Source organism: Oryx dammah, unplaced genomic scaffold (assembly GCF_014754425.2).
Source record: "Oryx dammah isolate SB20612 unplaced genomic scaffold, SCBI_Odam_1.1 HiC_scaffold_18, whole genome shotgun sequence".
Classification (NCBI taxonomy): Eukaryota; Metazoa; Chordata; class Mammalia; order Artiodactyla; family Bovidae; genus Oryx; species Oryx dammah.
The window spans coordinates 103,347,222-103,363,857 of NW_024070202.1; the positions used below are offsets into that span (position 1 = coordinate 103,347,222).

Here is a 16,636-nt window from a genome sequence, read left to right on the forward strand (position 1 = left end):
CACATGTGGCTCTCAAAGCTTCCACTTGGATGTAGAACACGTGGTGTCTTTTCATGATCTGTTGACCAAAGAAAGCCACATGATCAAGCCTTACGGAAATAAAGGGGAGATGTGTAACCCTCCAATTGGGAAAGATTGTCATATTTTAAATAACTACACACCCCCTATTGAGAAAGATCCCACCTGCCAATGCAGGAGACCTAAGAGATGAGGGTTGATCCCTGGGTTGGCAAGATCTCCTGGAGGAAGGCATGGCAACCCACTCCAGTATTCTTACCTGGAGGAACCCATAGACAGAGGAGCCTGGCAGGCTACAGTCCATGGGGTTGCACAGAGTCAGACAGGACTGAAGCGACTTAACATGTCAGCACGCACCACGTCTCAGAGGTTTCTGGCTGGAGCAATTGGTTGGTTGTGGTTGTAACAGTGATATAGAGATGAAAGAGGAGATAGAGTTCTAGGGGGGAAATTGAGTTCAGATTTAGATATAAGTTTAAAACACCTAATAAAACCATGATCACCCAGGTATTTTGGACACTAGATGGGTAGACAGCAGTGCCTTTCCAGGTTCCCCTAATGTCGGGGCTAGAACTTCCAAAACGCTCCAGTGGGTGACCCGACTGCCTTGATACCCAGGGCCAGCTTTACTGGACAGTATCCAATCCACCAGGCTGGCTCGGAGAAGGCAAGTTTAGGCAGGACCAGCCAGGGCACAGTGAGCTCTCTATATTACCACTTTAAGAGCCCCAAACAGTTTCCTGGTTTTGAACTCAATGCTTCTGTACACACCTATGTGACTGGAAATCAGTAGAGTTTTGAGGGACAGTTTTCAGTATGTTCAAGGACCTTTAAAGCCATGATAGCTTTGATCAATCATGTAATGACTTGAAGTCTAACTTAATTTTAAAAGTCATATGGTAAAATGCTTCATATGCAAAAGATATTTATTGTAGAATTCTGTGTTGAATTGAATTATATTGAATTGAAAATAATTTACATGTCAACAACAAGGGAATGGTGATGGTTTAGTTGCTAAGTCATGTCTGACTCTTGTGAACCCATGGACCATACCCCATGAATCTCCTCTGTCCATGGGATTTCCCAGGCAAGAATACTAGAGTGGGTTGCCATTTCTTTCTTCACAAGATCTTTCTGACGCAGGAATCAAACCTGGGTCTCCTGCATTGCAGGTGGATTTCTTACTGATTGAGCTACAAGGGGAGCCTAACAAGGGAATAAGCAAACAAATTATGAAATTTAAAACATGCCTAATAAACATCAAAAGAGTGCAGCCAAGGTGATGTCTGGATAGAGATGAGTTCAGTGGAGAGAATGGGGCTAGAGATAACAACGTAGAAGTTATTGACATATAGATGGTGTTGAAAGTGATGGGACTAATTGAAGGAAAGGAGCCAGAAAAGATTCTTAGGGCCAGCCCCTGAGGTAGGAAGTGTGATGTCATGGAAACCAAGAGAAGAGAATGTTTCAGGAAGAAGGAAGTGTTTATCTGTATCAAAATGCTGCTGAGAGCAAGTGGAAAAAATAAAAACAAAACTAGCTAGAAATTATTAGAAAAACAAGATCAAAACCTTGGACAAGTGACAAGTGACCTTGACAAGGCCACTTCCACTTAAGTGGTGGGTGCAGAAACCTAGTTGGGAAGATGGAGAAGAGAATAGGGTATAGAAGAGGAAGAGAACATTTCTAGATGATGCTTTTAAGAGGCTTTACTGGGAAGAAAAAAAGAAAAATATGGGAAAATAAGGAAAGGGCTGGAATCACAGGAGTCTGCTTTACTTTTCTTTAAAATAGAAGACACTAGAATATGTCTGTATACTGATAGCAGTGATCCAGTAGAAAAGGAGAAATTGGTGCAACTGAAAAAAGAAACAGTTGAGAATTCTGAGTAAAAGCAGAAGTGAAGGCACTGGCTTTAGAAAGGCAAAGACGCTCTCTCTCTCATTATGGTCATCAGTTAATTAGTATCTGTTATAATTATACCTTTGGTTTCTAAGAAACCTGCCTGCCCTTGTTCTCAGTATATCCTCTGCTTGTTCTCATGCAGTGGTTTGTCAACAACACCCTACCTTAGAGGACAGGAAGAAACAGGATAGTAGGGTTCACACGGCACCTGCTTGAAATGTGGCAGACCTGGGTTCCTCTCTGCCTCAATCTCTTAGCAGCCCTGCCACCCTGGGGGTGCTAATTCATTTCCTTAAGCAGTAATTTCTTAGTAATATAAGAAGAATATTTATGCCTACGTTTATATAATTGTTAGAATGCTCATACAGGAGAATGTATAGAGAGTTCTTCGCATAATCTCTGGTACATAGGGAAGGTTAAAAATTATAATAATGGTGAGTGTGTGTGTTAGTCGCTCAGTCATGTCCAACTCTTGGCGACCCCATGGACTGTAGCCTGCCAAACTCCTCTGTCCATGGAATTCTCCAGGCAAGAATACTAGAGTGGGTTGCCGTTTCCTTCTCCAGGGGATCTTCCCGACCCAGGGATTGACCCCAGGTGTCCTGCACTGGAGGTGAATTCTTTATGGTTTGAGCCACTAGGGCAGCCTCTCTTTGTTGATATAAATGTATTTTTCTTGTGCTGTGACAAAATTGTTGTCAGACGAATAGCTACAACGAGCAAACTTCGGGAGACAGTGAAAGACAGGAGAGCCTGGCGTGCTGCAATCCTAAGGTCACAGAGTTGGACACAACTTAGCGGCTGAACAGCAACAACGTTTTTGTGGTTCTTCTATTATTGGAGAAAGAACTGCACATTGGGCAGATGTTTGTGTATTTGTTCAGTGGTCCTCTATTTTTTTTCCAGAAGAATGAAGATTGTAAACAGTCTCCTTTCCTGAATCGTTGGGAACAAATTATAATGACTGTTACTTAATTTCATGGATAAGGTTGAACAGAATTGAAAAACAATGGGAAATTCAATTCCAGAATATCTGTCCCACTGAGTTTTGCCTGTGTACATCTTACAGCTCATTTTATATTCAGAAGTCTCCTATTAGAATGCAACTATCAAACAATGAAAGTAGTAGGTTTCAAAATGCATAGGCTGCAGCTAAACAAGTAAGAAGAGGGAGATTTATATTCTTAAATGCGTTTATTAGAAATAAAATAATATTGAAAATAAGTGAGCCACGTTGTTAACTTAAGAAGCTGAAAGAAAAAAAATAAATAAAGAACTAAGAATAAACCCAAAGAAAATAGTAGGAAGATCATAATTTTAAAAATGAGCATAAAATTATAAAACACATATAAAAACAGCAAAAAGAGAAATGTAGAAATGAGTGACAAAAGCAGAAAGTTGGGGCTTTGAAAAGATAGACAAACCTATAGCAAGACTCTTCAAGGAAAACTTTTCCAAGCAAACTAGGAATGGAAGGAATGTCCTTTATAACGGGCGCCTGTTAAAAATCTATGGCAAAATCTTACACTTAATTTTAAAACATTAGATACATTCCTATAGAGTCAGGAACAAGAAAAAGATGTTCTCTCTTACTGCATCTTTTAAACTTTGTACTAAATGTCTTAGCCAGTGTGATAAGAAAATGAAAATTGAGATAAAGGGATTAGGGGAAAAAGAGAACAAACTGATATTGTTTGTATAAAATATAACTGTCAGTGTAAGAAATCAAAGAGAATCCACATGTAAACCAGAAGAACTAATAAGAAATTTTAGAAGGATCTTGATTACAAGACTGACATAAAGCACAAATGATGTTCCTACACATGAGCAATAAAAATAACCCAATATATGTACATAGCAAAAAAGATACTCTCTGTGCACAAAATTAGACAATGTTACAAAGGACAGAGAATGAGTCAATGGAGAGAGATATACATAGACGAGAAGACTCAGGGTTGTAATAACATTGGTACTAATTTATAAATTTAATGCAATTCCAACAAAAATTCCAAGAGGATTTTTCATCAAACTAGACTAATCAATTCTAAAATTGATGGGAGAAAGTAAGATATTACAAGGTGTTACAGAGTTATAATAGTTAAAATAGTGAGGCACTGGGACAAGTTAGACAGTCAGAATAGATCAGAGCTCCGATATTCCTAGGGTGTAGGGTGGAGCCAGGGCTTCCCAGGTGGCATTAGTAGCAAAGAAATTGACAGCTAAGGCTGGAGACATAAGAGGCATGGGTTCGATCCCTGAGTCAGGAAGATCCCCTGGAGGAAAGCTTGGCAACCCACTCCAGTATTCTTGCCTGGAGAATCCCATGGATAAAGGAGCCTGGCAGGCTACAATCCGTAGGGTTGGTCGCAAAGAGTTGGACATGGATGGAGGCAGCCTTATAAATCAGTGGAGAGAAGGGTGGGTCTCTTTGCCAACCCTTAATAGAAGTGCACTCAGCTGTGGGGCAGGATTATTTTTCCCAGGGTCCCAGTGACATATGTTTTCTGATGAGCCACCTCTTATTGCAGAACCTGCCTTAACACATCACTCTCTGATGACTGATTTGACTTCTCAAGTACCTGAAAAGGATGTACTCTGAGTAGATACATCAGCATCTTGTTCCTGGAAAAGGACACCTACTCTTATAAGTTAATGAACATTCTGCTTTGCAGTTCATAATCTTACGAGCTTCTCTAACTGCTACTAACTGACACATGAGTGAACGTGCACTGGATGGTTTCCAGTCCTGAGGGCAAGGTCTTAAGGGAACGGGTCTCAAGAGAGGGCAGCAAATGTGAAGATGAGGATGTGAAAAAAGAAATGAGGCACTAAAAGAGGAACTGAGACTATCTCGTAGAGAAATTCTATTTCCAATGAACTCCTGTCCTGAGACATGGTTGAAGAAGCAATTTGTATACTTACAGTTTCTTTAAGCGTTGTTGTAGGGGAAGAATAGGGGAAGGAAGAAGAAAACAATTCAGTCAGCTAACAAGGGTGCAGCTAGTTATTTGCTAAACAAAAGCTGTTCAGAATTCATCTGCGTGTCCTCCTCTCCCTGCCCAAATATGTGCTTGCCGTCAGCTTGCAGTCACCTATTGACGACTGCTCGTTTCCCAGCTAATTCTTTAACCAATCGGTGTAGCACAATTCCGCCTGCCCCCTAGATAAACTGTAATGGGAAGAAGGGGGAAAGATAGGAGAATTTCAAAGTTGGAAAATATTTTTGAAATTGGAGGAAAAGCAATGGCAAAAAACGTTTTCTCTCAAAAAAGTACAGACATCGAGATGATGATATATGGATGTGTCTACAAAACTCGGAAAAATTTAATGAGAGTGTTTGGTGAAATGGATGTACACTGACGCTGAGACTAACTGGGGCAAACTTTCTGGAAAACAATTAAAACCAGTGACTCAGGGATTTCAGATCCAGAAAAGCTTCATGTGTAAAATATTGGAAGAGTTTGATGTATAAAGTTGTAGTGGTCTAACTTAAATTAGCTGAAAACATCCTAAATATTTAACAATAAAGATAGTTTAGTAAACTTTGATATGTCCACAAGAGGAATATACAACCATAAAATAATATTCATAAGGGATTTATAATATGGAGATGTCTTCCTTATTTTGAATGGAAAAAGTAGAAAAGGAAAGAAATAGAAAAAAATTACAGAGACTAGGATCTCAAATACATAAAAATACATTCAGAAAAAATTTACAATTTTAATAAAACAGGAATAGGCTTTCTCCCTGCTATTTCTAGCTCTTTTGCCCGAATTTCTGTCAAGCATTTCAAGATTTATTTTCTGGAAAGCTGGCAAATCTCATCTTCTGCTCCTGTGTCTTAAAATCTTTTGAAGAGCCAAAAATGTAAGTCCTTATCTAATAAAGTTTCCCATGTGGCCACACAGCCTTTTATGGAATTGCTGGCTAAGCATTTAATGGCTGTGTGTGAGTAACCATGACAAAAGCCTTTTCTTCTCCAGAGGTGGGACAGGTGGATTACCTGGCACCCTTGGGCTTCATCTCTTCCTGGCACACCATGATTTTTATCCCAGGGAAATCGCTATTTGCCAAAGGAATCTTCCGCTATTTCAAAAAATATCAGTAGCCTCCGAAATTTCCAAAAGCAGCTCACTAAGTAGAAATTCTTTGATAGGGATCGTGAAGACATAAAGAATGGACTGAGGATCTGTGGCTCCCCAAAGCAGGGAAAAGCCAAGTCCTCTATGGCTGCGGCTTAAGATAAACAGTGAGGGAAACTTGTAGAGCAGACCATGGTTTGACTCTTTACTGCTTTGGCTTTAATCTCAGCTTCCCTGGTAGTTCAGATGGTAAAGAATCTGCTTGCAGTGCAGGAGACCTGGGTTCGATCCCTGGGTCAGGAAGATTCCCTGGAGAATGGAATGACAACCCACTCCAGTGTTCTTTCCTGGAGAATCCCATGGACAGAAGAACCTGGAGGGCTACAGTCAATGGGGTCGCAAAGAATCAGACAGAACTGAATGACCCTCACTTCAATGCAACCAGCTCAGTCATCTCTATAATATATCAGTGTAATATATAATTTATCAAAATATCCCTCAGTTTATTACGAGTGGCTTCTTTGGCTGAGCAGCTGGTTGACCACTCTTGTTGAATACATCAGGAAAGGGCTTTGTCTTGCAGAAGACAAAGTACTGGGGAATTTCTTATGTTGAAAACAATCCCATGTGGTTCCATGTGTTTTTTTTTGTTTTTGTTTGTGTTTTGAGAATGGAGAGTAGAAGGAGCGACACTGGAACTGCAGGGTTTGAATCCTTTGGGGGATAAATGACACTTTTGTTATAAGCATAAAACCAAAGAATGCTATTTGAAGCTACTTCATATACTTTCCATTGTCATTTTCCAAGTTAAGTATCCTTCATGTAAACAATGATAGATGTTCAAGATCATAATTGTGGAATACACTTGCATTAATTCCCGTCAGATAAGCTGTTCTAAATATCGCAACACGGCAGCCACATGATGGCTGAATATTATCTGATTTACTAGCATCCTGGGCCACCAGAACTGGTTTTTTTTTTTTTTTTGGCTTCACCATGTGGCATGCAGGATCTCAGTTCCTAGACTAAGGACTGAACACATACCCCATGCAGTGGAGACACAAAATCTTAACCACTGGACCACCAGGAAGTCCCTGCCAGTTCTTTACTAACAGCTCAGGACTTGATGACATAATTTGAGACAAAAAAGAAATTTCTTTCAAAATGATAATTTTTAAGGTAATAGGAAATTTTTCAGAAAATCTTTTTTCATTGACTCTAAACTCATTCATGGGTATTCCTGGTGTACCAGCTTCCTAGGGCTGCCATATTAAAATAACACAAACTGGGCTTAAAACACCAGAGTTTGTCTCACAATTCTGGAAGCCAGAAGTCTGAAACCAAGGCTTTTTGCAGAGCTATGTTCCCTCTGGAGATGAGAATCCATCCTTCTTTTCCCTAGCTTCTAGTCATCTGCTGACAACCTTTGGTATTTCCTGGTTTGCAGCCACGTAACTCCCATTTCTGCCTTTGTTATCACAGGGCGTTCTCCCTGTGTCTTCATGTCTTCACGGGGCATCCTCCTGTAAGGACACGGGGCATCCTCCTGTAAGGACATGGGGTATCCTCCTGTAAGGACACCAGCCACAGTGGCTTAGAGATCCACCCTACTTCAGTATGACCGTCATCATTCCTAAGTTGCTTCAGTCACGTCCAACTCTGCAGCCCCACGGACTGTAGCCCCCCAGGCCCCTCTGTCCATGGGATTCTCCAGGCAAGAATGCTGGAGTGCCTTGCCATGTCCTTCTCCAGGGGATCTTCCCGACCCAGGGATTGAATCTGCACCTCTTTCATTGCCTGCACTGGCAGGTGGGTTCTTCACCACTAGCACCCCTGAGAAGTCCCTCATCTTTAACTAATCACATTTGCAACCACCCTATCTCCAAATAAGATAGTATATTGGCAACAGGAATTCTACTGATTTTTGGAGGGGTGACACAATTCAACCCCTAATTCCTAGAGTCCATGGATTCTGGGTTAAGAACCTATTGAGACTGACATAGGAGAGTCTGGGAGTGGAGAATATGAAACATGGATGCAGAGGAGGAACTGCGAGCAAGACAAATGGAGCGCACTTTGTAATTCTGCTCGGAAGTCTGGAGGCAGTGATCTCTCACTGTTGATTCTCCTGCGAGGTCTCTAGTTACTGATGGCAACATTTGGCCCATTCCTAGCTGAAGATGCTTCATTTCTATACTTGACTCTGGGCTGCAGAGTGAAGTTTATGGTTATGTCCAGAACATTCTCTGCTGATGCCATATGTTTGGAAATGTCTGAATTTTGTGCAGAGACACACAAGCGGTATTTTTGTAAGTGGAGTTACATAATTAGGGCATGGGCTTGCATGATAATTAGCATGTGTAATTAGGCACAGACTTCTTGTCCTTTAATTAGACAATCAAGACATCTAATTACAAAATTAAGATGTAATTACGTGGCCTAAGATCGACATATTTCTTTCTACCCATTAGAGATTACATTTTAGAAAATAATTCATAAAAATTGATGAAAAAATGAACCAGAAACCAGATTTGAGGCCGTTGAGGGAAGTGTTAAGTAGACTGGTAAGTCACCTTTGGTCTTTCGTCTTAAGTGTGAAGGGGGTTATTTAAAACATCACAGTCTACTTGAAATACTTTTACACACTCTGCTGTCAACCTTTGGCATACACACTAATGAAGAGGAATGTGGGCATGACTAGTCCATGTAATTCACACGAGGCTCTCGAGTGTGGTTTGTAATTACCCTTGAACGTGGACTTAAATGTGATGTCCTGGGGACCCATTCAAACCCAATAGTGCAGCCACTCAGGGGAAACCTTGGTCTGGAGAACTGGGAGCAGAACCCACCTTCCCTTTTCACCCTGGCTTGATTCTCCCAGTGGCCACTTTAAAGGTAGGCAACATTGCTCAAAGTAATGCAAATCAACAATTAACCTGTTGCCCTTTCCCTGAATATTTGAGTATTCATTGCAATGTGCTTAACTGCTCCTTATTGGACTGCAGGCAAGAAAGGGAAGGTCAGAGTCTACAGCAAACATTCCATCTTTCTAATGATAAGTGAGGCTTGGAGCTGCAGGATTCTTCAAGTTCCAGTGCTCCTATGAAGTCTGACTGAATGGATATTCTCTATATTTTCCCTTGCTCCAAAACTGAGATTTGGCTGATCTTTGTATGATGCTAAACACTCAGTTTGATTCATTAATTTTTCTGAAATAACTGAACTTTTGACATAATTGGCTGGCTGATTAGGGATTACAGCCATATGCCCAGGTTTTTCTAAGCTAGTTTTTACTTTCACTGTGTTATCCCTCTGTTCCCATAAACTGTCGAAATATCCCAGTAATTCCAATGTTTTGACAGCAACACTGCACTTCTCAAACTGTCGTTTTCTCCTGGACGGTGGCACAGACATCTGTGGGGCCATGTTTCCTGATTTGGGGCTAGGAAAATATGCTTCCCGTATGGTCTCAGGCCATGGAAACAAAGACATAGAGGGTTTGCAAATGGCTGGTGATGAGGTCTTGTTCCACAGAGTGTCCCCTCCTTCCTTGTTTTTTTTTTATTTTTCTCTATTAGGTCATGGAATGTGATGAGGGATAAATTATGTGCAGGGGTCAATTTGACCAAGAAAAACCACAGATTTGAGCAGGGAACTGATTTTTGCCATTGTTACTTTTTTCGCCTCAACTTGGAAGAGAATTGTTGACGGTAGATTTAAAGGTTGAGGAGCTGAAATGGGCAGAGATGCAGCTTTTTGGAGGTGGGGTGGGGCCATGCTGTGCAGCTTGTGGAATCTTAGTTCCCTGACCAGGGATCGAACCCAGACCCTTGGCAGTAAAAGTGCAGTCGTAACCACTGAACTGCCAGGGAATTCCCAAAGTGCAGTTTTAAATACTATTTATTGACAGAAATTGTAGGTGGGGAAGGTGTGTTTGGGCTACATCATCTCTAAAGGGACTTTCAGCTAAGACATCTGAGGATGTCTTAATCTCTAGCCTGTTAATCAAGAGGAATTTACTGAGCTCAGGCCACTCGCACACCTCTAGGCCTACATCTCATCAGTCCTAAGATGTCACCTGGAAACTTCTCCTACCCTTACATCTGGAGAGCTGATATCTGATACGGCCAAAAGTGTGAACCTGTGTCTCAGTTTTTAAAACGTGCTTTTTCCCTCAGGTACTCCACATCAGCGTTTTCAAGACTAGAGAAGTTGGGCATCAGACATCCCAAGCCTTCTCCTTTTATTGGAAACTTAGCGTTTTTCCGCCAGGTAAGGGTTGCCTTGCACTGTGTTCTGATATAAGATGCTCTGAGGCGAGAGCAGCTTTATCCACAAAGCATTGCTTCCATTCAGGTCGCCCACACTCAGGGAGGTCTGTGTGTGAATTGCATCAATTCTCACGTGATGATAACAATCCATCACTGATCACTCATCAATGCATATAGAGTCCTGGTATCCTGTCATTCATGCAGAAACCCTTTTAATGACTGTCTAAGTGTGCCGGGCCCTGGGATGTGGAAGAAAGTAAAAATTTCCCATGCCCTAGTGCTAGTGTGGGTGGTAGACATGGCAGCTATGGTTTGTCCTTCAGAGGAGGGGGAGATCCGTTAGGGCTAGAGTCATCCTGGAGGACTTCCTGGAGGAGGGGGTCTTCAGGAGCGATAGACACAAAGACAAGGAGACCCACACCAGGTGGGAGCAATGATGTTCATGATGGCACTATATGAGAAACAGGGCACAGCTTGGGGAGCAGCCTGTACTAAAAAGTGGAGATTGGGGAGCACCAGGGAGCACTGCTGTGAGAAAGAGAGAAGAGCAGGCTTCCCAGGTGGCGTGAGTGATAAAGAACCCACCTGCCAATGCCGGAAATGTGAGAGATGTGGGTTCAATCCCTGCGTTGGGAAGATCCCTGGAGAAGGGCACGGCAACCCACTCCAGTATTCTTGGGTGGAGAATCCCACAGATAGAGGAGCCTGGTGGGCTACAGTCCACGGGGTTGCAAAGACTGAGTGACTAACACTTACTTAGATCACTGACAGTTCAGAAAGGCAAGTGAAGACTCTGCGTGTCCCAGCATTGGTGAGTAGGAGGGGGACACCAAAGGGGAAGATTTTTCTGCAAGATTTAGAGCAGGTCTGTAGAATTGAACAGTTGTTGAGCCCTGGCTATGAAGCAGTGAGAGCTTGGCCAAGGTGGAGATGAGAGAGAAAGAGAAGAACTTTGGGGGCAAAATTAGTAACTCTCATGGCGACTTAGATGAGAAGTCAAGGCAGAATGAGTCAACTGGTCTTAAGTTTGGAGCCAGACAACAGGGAGAATGGCCAGGAGTCCATGAAAATAAAAGGTCGGGAGGTCAGCTGGTTTAGGGAGGTGTCTTTGATTTGCCAGAATGACTCGAATGCCCTCTGGGCATTTGGAGATAAAGTCCTGAGACTTTATCTTGGCAGGTTATTTTTGTTTCCCATGTTGGGTTTTCTCAGAAGCCAGATGATTTATTCTGCCAACTCCTGTGGGGGATGCCGCCACCAGACCCAATATTAGGAGGCTGCAGATCCTACATGTGAAGCCACTAAGCCAAACAAAGGCAGGAAGGACTAAATTGGGGCCAATCCTGATAACACCCCTCTAAGATCTCTTTAGGCTTTCCCCACCCCTGCCCCCGGAAAGGCTGGCCCTTGGCGTCAGGTAGAAAATAACATATGCTATTTCTGTCCCTTTTCTTTCTCATCAGTTTCTCTTCTCTTCCATTTTGTCCCTTTCTCGGTTCAACACCACTTCCCACTGTTTATTGTTGTTTCTCTCTTCCCAGTGTTTTTTTTTAACACCTCCTTCTCTCCTCTCTGGCTCAGGGGTGGCCAGGCCACAACTTTCAGCCCATGAACAGCATCACAGCAAGGCTCCCCATCAGTTCCGTGAAGCAAGTATGAAGATATTTCTAAGTGTCAAAACACAAAAACAAACCAGATAGGAAATTAAAGCAAATCCATTTCACAAATTTCTATGGGGGAAATGATCAGTTGCATTCAGACTTGACTGAATTAATTCAGTATCAACATGTTGAGTTAAACCATATCCCTGTCGATGTGCTGAGAACACAGTGCCTGCCTTTGGCTAATTTCCACATATGCTCCTTTTTAGCTGCTCATTCTCATATGGGCAAATCCTGCCAAGTTCTTGCTAGAACGTAGTCATTTCATTGACTGTTTTTAAAGTCATATGAGCTTTCCTTGTTATTAATATATGGCAAGCTTAGATGGAGGTGGAACTATGGTTTTCCAGTAGTCAGGTATGGATGTGAGAGTTGAACCATAAAGAAGGCTGAGCACTGAAGAATTGCTGCTTTTGAACTGTGGTGGTAGAGAAAGCTCTTGAGAGTCCCTTGGACAGCAAGGAGATCCAACCAGTCAATCCTAAAGGAAGTCGACCCTGAATGTTCATTGGAAGGACTGATGCTGAAGCTCCAATACTTTGGCCACCTAATGCAAAGAGCCAACTCATTGGAAAAGACCCTGATGCTGGGAAAGATTGAGGGCAGGAGGAGAAGGGGGCGACAGAGGATGAGATGTTTGGATGGCATCATTGACTCAGGGGACATGAGTTTGAGCAAACTCTGGGAGAGAGTGAAGGACAGGAAAGCTTGGCATGCTGCAGTCTGTGGGATTGCAGAGTCAGATAAGACTGAGCAACTGAACAGCAGCTAGATGGTGGAGCTAGACTTAAAAAGCCTGGGATGGATTTTCATTAAGAACATCCACCTCTTCTACTTTCCCAACTCTCTACTCTCACCCACCCTTTATGTGTTTACCTGTCCACTCCATTCCCACAGCACAAGTCTAGGGGTCTCTTCTCTTCCACTTCCATCCCAACTGAAGGATGTTTTCATGTTTATTTCTTTCCCATAACACAATGGATCCAGCCATTTTCAACCCTTAACCCATACTTTCCCCCTGTATATATCCACACACAGACCCCATCTCAACAATACAGTGAGTCAAGCATTTTTCTGACCCTACTCCATGCTGTGTATATATCCTGGAACCCTCCTTTCCCACCCCCAAAACGTGTCTCATATGTATAAAGTAGCTCTAAGGTTCTTATGCCTTGAATATGTTAATTTTAGTTAAAATTTAACTTGGACCATAATTCAGAGTTTGTGATAATTTGAGTACACTCAGCAGACATTTATGCCTATAGTGTCTGTGAAAAGAGGCTCTGCCAAAAATAATAATAATATAAACCAAATTGCAGAGGGGAATGTTAGCATAGTTGAGAAAGCAAACATTTTTCAAATATTTTAGCAGCAATTATACACAAATAGTATAAGTACAGATGATCTCATCTGTCCATTACAGCAGAGTTGACAGCGACTGTCTCTTGGCAATATTATTTTTTCAAGCCACTAGTTTATTCTAATACTCCAAAGTCCTGGAGTACTGAGAACTGAAACATTTCTGAAAACAATACCACTTCGATTATTTCTTTATGGTTGATGTAATTGTGTTCTCATGATTGTAGACTTTTTTCCTGAAGAAGTTTAAATATTTGAAATTCTGTTTCATCTGATTTTTACTACAGTGCTTGTTTTCTGCAGGGTTTCTGGGAAAGCCACATGGAGCTCAGAAAGCAATATGGACCTCTGAGTGGGTAAGAAGAAAACACCATTCTTCTCCCATGCATTTTGATTTGTGTGTGTTGAAGTGACATGGAAGGAATGACAAGAATGGGCATGTTGCCTGTGTTTATCACTTTTGAGGATCCACAAAGAGTATGCCCAGCTGTACAGATGGATCTTCTCCTAGAGAAGATCCCAGGTGGCCCAGGGTGCATGGCGCTAGCCTGAAAAACACTGTTTCCCAGTCTTTAAAGCCCAACCAGCTGGGTCAGGCGCTGGGTGCCTTGACCATCTCTGATCACTGTACCAAAGGCGTGTTGCAAGGGAGGCAGTGGCCCTCCTCACTTCAGTCTAATTTGCCTTGACCACCCATGGCAAGTCTTTCCCCGTGATCTTATCTAAGCTTTTGTTGCTGTTGTTTTTTAGTCACCCAGTCATGTCCAACTCCTTTTGGACCCCGTGGACTGTAGCCCACCAGGCTCCTCTGTCCATGGGATTTCCCCGGCAAGAAAACTGGAATGGGTTGGCATTTCCTTCTCCAGGGAATCTTCCTAATCCAGGGATCTAACTCATGTCTCCTGCCTTAGCAGACAGATTCTTTACCACTGAGCTACCAGGGAAGCCCCTTATAAAACTTATTTGGGCCCATTTTATTCAACTCTATGGGTAAAATATGCATCAGCTGTACGGCCATATCATCTATTATCCGACACTGTACACATTTCAAAGTAACAGGGGCTGCTACTCATACTTACTGCAGGACAACAGTGGAAACCAAGACTGACCTGGGTAGACTGGGTCGAATGGTCACCCTAATTCTCAGCCGTGTAAAGTAGTATAGGCCTTCCCCTTATTTTTCCTGTATTTTCCCCTTTTAAAAAATTTCTTCATGTTTTCTTTTAATTGTGAAATATATATGCCAAAGAACATGTAACATGTAGAATTTAAATAATATTAATAAAATGAACAGGTATCTATCACCAAGCTTAAGAAATTGAATACCAGTATCCTATATAGATTTTTCCTTTATTTAATTGGAAGGTAATCACTTTTACAATGTTGTGTTGGTTTTTGCTGTACATCATTGCAAATCATTAATACCTATATATATACATTTTGCTGTTCAGCCACTAAGTCGTGTCTGACTCTTTGAGACCCCATGAACTGCAGCACGCCAAGCTTCCCTGTCCTTCACTGTCTCCCAGAGTTCACTCAAACTCACGTCCATTGAGTCAGTGATGCCATCCAACCATCTCACCCTCTGTTACCCCTATCTTCTATAGCCCCTTTATTTTCCCTTTTTATGCTTCAGAGTATGCTCCTTTTTAAAAAAAAATAATTCTGGCATCTGACAAATAAACCCATGATCAGACCATTTACCCTATTCAAGATTTAATAGACTTGAATCATACTGATTCTCAGCCCATGTCCTTCTAGGCTGGAGCCCTAATCATCTTAGTCTGCCCTCTTGCAGCTCTCCTCAGTTGCTGGATGATTTGAGGTAGCTTTTTTCCAGACTTAGGTCTCTGATAACTTTTCTAGGGGCAGCAAAGTGCTATGGTGTTCCTATTGTATATCCTAATGGGTTGCACTTGGTTTGTGGGCCCTTCTATCCACGGGGCACGTGATGCTGGTCTCTCAGTGATGATTTTCAAGAGGGATTCACATGTACTCTTCGTGGAAATGCCAGGAGACCCCAGTTCTTCTCATCACTCTTGAGTTTGCTGTGTAACCCTGAGAATGTAGTACATGAAGATATTCTACTCGGTGGTCTTGGATTAGTTTGTCATTTCTGGATAAGAAACTACTCCAAAATGCAGTGACTTAAGGAACAAGTTATTATGGATGGTGTGCCTACGGGCTGGCTTGAGTTGGCTGGTCTGAGCTTGCCTGTCTGGGAAGCTCAGCTGGGCTTCCTGGGGCTTCTATAGGTTCAGCTGGGTCAGCTGTGCCCCACGCTTCCCTCATCCTCCTTGGAAAGGCAGGAGGGCCAGGGCAGGCTCGTCTTGGGAAGGGAAAGTATCAAGAGAGCAAGCCCAATGGTGCAAGAACATTTTAAGTTTCTGCCAACATCCTATCAGCCAAACCAAGTTATATGCAGAAACCAAAAGTCTGGGCAGAAAGCACACTCTGTGTGCAGTTAGGCCAAAGCAAGTTACTTGGCCAAGCTTGACACTGGTGGAGCAGGGAGATGTACTCTTCTAAAAGAAGAGTGGGGAGATGGTGCATACTTTAAATAACAGGCAATTCCATCTCACTCTCTGTGATCCCTTTTAGCTTGGTCTCCTCCCACCCCTTGCCCCATTTTTTTAAAGTGCATAGCTTCTTGCACTGAGTATAATAGGTACCGAAGAACTTATCTTTGCAACAGTCTCATTCTGCTGTTGACTTGACATTGACCTTGGAGACTGTCATACGTTTCTGAGACATCGCACTGACTCAGAAGGATGGTGGTTTCCCCAGAATTAGAAAAAGGCCTCTCTAAGTCTGATTCTAGGAATCACTCCCTTGAAGTAGTTTTGTACAGATTTTCAGAGCAGAGCTCTTGAGTACTTTAAAATAATTTTAAAACCTCAGATGAAGAGTTTAAATGGCCCTGTATCAATTGGTGGATTGTGTGGTGGTGGTGATGGTGATATGTGTATGTGTGCATGAGACAGAGAGAGAGACAGATTGATTTCCTTGACGACAGGATGGCCAATCAACTTCCCACTCCCCCAACTTTAACTTAACACAATTTACCCTTTTCATTTCAAGAAAACTTGAATCATAGAGAACGATCTCAAATGAGGTTGAAAAGAGAGAAATCGCAGTATGATCTTTGGTAAAAAGGGAAACAAATGAAAGGTGATGGCATAATTTCTTCATACAAAGCTATCAACTTTCTCTGCTTTGGAACAACTGATGAGCCTTAAAATGCTGACTTCTTTTTAAATGTGTCCACTGCCAAATTGAGAGGCACTGTAGTGGTGGGGTAAAGTCCTGTTTGAGCTCTGTGAAAAGTGAAAGTCTCTCA

General features: G+C 42.2%; 1 protein-coding gene across 1 annotated transcript in view; it reads left to right on the forward strand.

Annotated features, from left to right (window-relative positions):
* The window catches only part of TBXAS1 (thromboxane A synthase 1), a 169,422-nt gene that overhangs the window by 28,039 nt on the left and 124,747 nt on the right, over positions 1-16,636 (forward strand). The window contains exons 2-3 of the mRNA XM_040259992.1: positions 10,184-10,277; positions 13,600-13,652. Coding sequence (XP_040115926.1) covers positions 10,184-10,277; positions 13,600-13,652 — 147 coding nt within the window. The remainder of the gene's footprint in view (positions 1-10,183; positions 10,278-13,599; positions 13,653-16,636) is intronic.